Source organism: Limulus polyphemus, unplaced genomic scaffold, assembly GCF_000517525.1.
Source record: "Limulus polyphemus unplaced genomic scaffold, Limulus_polyphemus-2.1.2 Scaffold222, whole genome shotgun sequence".
Classification (NCBI taxonomy): domain Eukaryota; kingdom Metazoa; phylum Arthropoda; class Merostomata; order Xiphosura; family Limulidae; genus Limulus; species Limulus polyphemus.
The window spans coordinates 704,365-710,084 of record NW_013665832.1 but is presented as its reverse complement, the minus strand read 5'-3'; the positions used below and the strand labels follow the sequence as shown (position 1 = coordinate 710,084).

At 32.4% G+C, this 5,720-nt stretch overlaps 1 protein-coding gene across 1 annotated transcript in view; it reads left to right on the top strand.

Annotated features, from left to right (window-relative positions):
• Positions 1-963: 963 nt before the first annotated feature.
• LOC106478538 (tachykinin-like peptides receptor 86C) overlaps positions 964-5,720 on the top strand; it is a 22,310-nt gene continuing 17,553 nt past the window's right edge. The window contains exons 1-2 of the mRNA XM_013939087.1: positions 964-1,403; positions 4,238-4,453. Coding sequence (XP_013794541.1) covers positions 964-1,403; positions 4,238-4,453 — 656 coding nt within the window. The remainder of the gene's footprint in view (positions 1,404-4,237; positions 4,454-5,720) is intronic.

The window sequence follows — 5,720 nt, the reverse complement described above, 5'->3', positions numbered from 1 at the left end:
AAATTTAACTTGCATTCTCGCTTTATTATTTAAGAAATGGTATTCTGACCAACTTCACAAATATTCATTTTAAAGTTTTCTGGACTGGGTGTTTAAAGACAACTGTAATTATTTCATCTTTTGCCCCCCGGTGGCATGTCGGCGGACTTACACCATTAGAAACCGGGTTTCGATACCCGTGGTGGGCAGAGCACAGATAGTCCATTGTATAGCTTTGTGCTTAACTACAAACAGGCAATTTTCAGTCATCAAATACAACATATGACTTCTTAGGTATTAGTAATTTAGCGTTACCAGAAAAATACGAATTCACTTCAGATATTTTATTCTTCACCAGAAAATAAAATACTAAGCTCTTTACTTACAACTTAAATACACGATTGATTTCCTGATACATTTCCGTCAAGTATAATCAGCGGTATTTAATTCAGTCATAGAAAAAGCACAGAATTAATACCGACAGAGAGTTCTTGAGCTTCACGAAATGACAATAGATGGCGCTAAAAGAGTGAGCGGAGAGACTGGGGGCAGATCTATTCCATATATAGAATCCATATAATAACGGCACATAACTGTCTATTACCTGTTGCTGTGTGAGAATGACGTAACCTATTAGATGCGCATGTCAATAATGATGGCTTGTATGAAACAACAAGTGCTAGAAATCGTTTTTTAATGGGGCTCATCTCGGATGAACTCTGTTCTCACAGTCTCTATCAAGCGCATAGACATCATTAAATAAACAGTTCGGGCAAAGAAAGTATTACTCATTCTATTGCTAGTTTTGTATGCTTCAAGTTTTAAGTGAAAACATTATACTAGAAGAGTTTACTTTACGGAGCTAAGATGAGTTCAAAATCCCCAAATGTTATAGACCTTCTAAAATTCTATTTGCACAGTTCGAACTCCACTTTATTTCGCAACTTAACGGAGTGTGTGAGCCAACTGGGTGGTGACAGTAACATGACCGTGTACCTTTTGGAAGACAGTAGTTATTTATATTTGGAAGAGAAGGAATCTAACTTTTCGATTGTAACAAAGTTATGCTTAGAAAATCTGTTGGCAAGAAATAAGTTTACTAGTCAGTATGTTCTTCCTTGGTGGCAACAGTTGTTTTGGACTATTACCTTTGGGCTCATGGTTACCATAGCAACTTTTGGGAATATTATTGTTATCTGGATTGTTATAGCTCACAGGAGAATGAGAACAGTAACAAACTATTTCCTTTTAAATTTGTCCCTCTCAGATCTGATGATGGCTACTTTTAACTGTATTTTTAACTTTATCTTCATGTTACACAGCCATTGGCCGTTTGGCTCTGTTTACTGTACTGTAAGCAATTTCATTGCTTACCTGACGGTTTCGGTTTCAGTGTTTACCATTGCAGCTACGAGTATTGACAGGTGTGTAATTTATTCTAGTATTCATTTCCTAACATATTTTTTATATGTTGTCTTCTTCAATATTTTTATAATGTAAAAATAATGTTGAATAAATTATACTAAAATACAGTTATTCAAAGTGTTATAATATTGATAAAACCATTCATTTAACTTTATAATTAAAGAAACTACTTACTAACTCTGAGCAACTGCTACTGAATAGTTAGCATATTACCAAGGAATGTATGTCAACTGTTAATCAGTTTATTCGCTATGAATATTCTGTTTCTTTTTTGTATAAATAAAAGGGTTAAAAGCAATAACTAAGCTTTTTAAAATACTCAGTGACTTAAATGCTACACTAGAGATACAGTGCTAAGTAAATTAGGAAGCAAAATCAGACTTTATTCGTTAATGGCTTGAGAGCCATTTTATTAGCATGGTAGAAACAATTTGTCGAAAAGTAATCGATTTGATCAAACTTTCTTTCTTTCCTTTAACATAAAAAAACTGTTACTGAAAAATCTAGTCATCTGGGGTCTTGGTTTCGTATACATTATGAATATGGTATACACGTTTTTCATTCACTGTATGAGAAGATACTTTTCAGCATCAGTTTTTCAAAAAGCTTTGAGGTATAGCTGAATGCACATCCTATGTGAATTTATTATGAAACTATTTTGGATCATATACATTTATATATTCTTAATGAAATCTCTATCCAAGCACAAACTACATCTGTGATAAAAGATGTTGAAGTAAAAGACAGCGGTTCATAACTGAGGTTTAAACGTCAACATATGAAAGGCTATAATGGTTGAATAGTGTTTTAAATGCGCATATGAAACGAAGCTTGTAATAGCGGACTAAATGCCGTTTTCTCGCAACTCTGTAGATAACTGTAAGCAAATAGCTAATTATCCTTCATTAATTATTTGGATATGTGATATAATGATGCTGCTTTACCACGAAATTTATGGAACTTTTGACACAACTGGTGCAGCCACGTAAGTTAAAACATCATTATTTGATATTTTTTCAGTAATATTCTTTTCTTGATTTGTTACGATTAAAATTATTAGTAGTCGATCCAAGATTGTCACAAAAATCATTGTTTTCTTTTGTGCGAGAACCAACGGTGGAATGAATTATTTGATCCACTGAAATGTGCATCTATTAAACAGTAGCTTAATACCGTAATATTCCAATAACACATGCGTTTAAGTAATTTTTCATCTTAAGAAAATTTCTTAATGTTCTAATAAATAATGATAAACAAACAAGTAAGATATATCCTGAAAAATCCGTTTGTCTGTAAATAAACAGCAATGGAGTTAAGTTGGGCTCTGTTAACAACATTTATATATTTTCTTTAATAATTAAATTTTAACCGTTTTGTCTGCATATGTACAAGTCAGTTAAGAATAAAACCAGTAAAGCTATCGTCAATATCTGGAACTGAATACTTGAGTATGATTAGACACCAAGTATTAGCCTTATTTTTTTACAAATAATCTACCGATAACGCAAGCTACGTTTGATTTTGATTATAAAATGATAACATTTGAAAATATGGAAAATAAGTTTTCTCTATCTTCAGTACATTTCTATCAATTTATTAATGTGGTTTTTGTTTCGCATTAATGTCATCTGTAAGGGCATCTATAGCATTGTTAAAAATTTCTTGAATTTAATATTCAAATATTCATCTGTATTCATTTTTTAGCGCTCAATCTGTTACTGAAAGATACGTGAAAAGTAATTTACGAAGTAATAACTCAAAGAGTTTTTTTCTATTAAATTAGGATAACTTTTCAACAGATCATGTTATTCAACCCATTATTCCGAAAGAAGCCAAAACAAACAAACAAAAAAATTTTGTCAGATCGCATTTGGAAATGAAATCTTGAAAGCGTCACGCAACTCTAAGAATATTAGTGTTTGCATACTCTACTATAGATACAATAGACAGTCAAACAGGGAAAAATACCATATGAAATAAAGAAAGATCTTATACATTTACTCTTCTGAAACTTTTACTTCGTAGCACTACTCAATTTACAATTATTATGATCTCAGCAATTCCAAAGCTGAAGCAAAATTAGTTTATAGGCTAGATCAAACAAACCAAAATACAAATATTGGAAATGCTCAAACAAATTACAGGAAATACAACTTCAAAATAATTATAGTATATTAATTTTTAAGAAGACTGTTTTTAAGCATGTTAAAGTAGACTAGATACAAACATAATAATACTGTGAGACAGAGTAGGAGAAGAAGTAATTTGATAAAAAACATGGCAAAAACGCACAAATAACCTCCAATTAATGCGAATTGATAGAAAGAAGTGAGGGTGCTTTTCACTGTACCCTAATTATAATATTGTTTTTTTTAGGTACTGATTGAGACTCGAAGCCCTAAGCTCCAATATTCAAATAAAGCTTTTATTTTTTTGAATTTTATTATATTCTCTTCCTATTCACTTGATCTTTCCAAAAGGGTTTCAGTTGAATGATGTTTTTATCTAAGATACTACAGTATCTTATGTCTCCTGAAATTAAGCCTGACTCGCTTCATAGCTACATATATATGTGACTCTTATATAGATAATGGATTTCTTGAACAAAAGGAATCATTGCTCAAAAACTCCCCTGACCTCATTCATCACAAAGATGTACGTACTTCTGACAAAACAAAGCAAATACAATAACAAATTTTATATAGATAAAACTGTTTGCTTACAGTTATGATTCTCCTCAGTTATCTTCATTTCCTTTTCGTCTAATGGTTGGTAATAAACGGTCGGTGCACAAATATAATATATTTTCTTTCATTTTTTACTCCTTGTCTAGATTTATCGCTATTGTTCACCCTCTTACTCCGCGAATGCCCAAGAAGGTTGTTTACTTACTTGTAGGGGTAACTTGGATCAGCGGGACTATTCTATCAGTTCCTACCTTGCTCTACTCGACGACTCTGACGTACCGTTATCCTGATGGGAGTCTGAGAACTCTATGTTATTTGAATTGGCCAGATGGACCGGCTGGAAACTCGTACTCAGACTACAAGTAAGGCTGAACTTTAGATGCATGAATTAAAAACTATGTGTTATTAGGAAATTAATAAAAGCTAGTGTATTTTGTTTTCAAAAAATGATACAATAAAAGGATTAATATTGATTTGTCTTTTTCGTATCTCTCAAAGTGCAGTTGAGTTGGAAAAAAAGATAAGTTTTGGTGGAAGAATATTTGAGTATCTAAAGCTTGATATATCTATCAAACCAGTATAACTCTTGATATAATAGAAATAATTGATCGAGAAAAAACGAAAAACACAGGAAATCACATCTCAGATGTTCTCACTTCGCTGAACTTGGGGAACAGTTCAGATAGCCCATTGTGTAGCTTTGCGCCAAAACAAATAAACACAAACAAAATACTGTCATTTCGTTGCGGATTGATATATATGTGTGTGTGTGTGTGTGTATATATATACGTATTTGTCTGTGTCTATATATATATCGCACAAAGAATGTTCAAATTTTACATACTAAAAACAATGGATTGTAATTCTACAGCATCTCCATACTATCGTAGCTTATTTCTCTGTTAAAACCTTCTAGTTAACAACATTTCTTTCAATCTGTAGCATTACACATGTTAAAATGTACACTTTGAGATAACATGTATGCAAACTTCAACTACCATTGTTTCAATAACATTTTCAACCAGTGAAAAAGTTCGATTTTCTTCTTCAGTTAAGTGTTAAAGAATAACAAAATAACAATGTTTTGTCCTTCGTTGTGGTTGATTATTACTAAATTTTTTCTTCCGTTATAGTAAAAACATTTAATTTTATAATTTTAGACTTTCGAGCGAGAATATTTTTATAGCTTTAACATCGCAATACTCAAAACTAGTGAGCCTTTTTAAGACGCTCTGAGATATTTAACATAATATGTTAATAGTAAGGTCAAATTTACATTTACACTAAATTTAATGTCACCATTTTTTAAATATAGGATTTCAAAGGCAGCTGCATCAGAATAAAACTCGGCCTTTTTCTGTTAACGTTTTTAAAAATTCTTAATGAGTTACTAACTGGAGTACCCGTCCCCTGGACTGAAAATATCTGCCCTGAATGGCCAGGTGGTTAGGGCATTCGTCTCGCAATCTGCAGGTCACAGGTTCGAATCCCTGTCACACCAAACATGCTCGCCCTTTCAGACGTGGGGGCGTTATAATGTGACGGTCAATCCCATTATTTGTTGGTAAAAAGAGTAACCCAAGAGTTGGCGGTGGGTGGTATGACTAGCTGCCTTCCCTATAGTCTTAC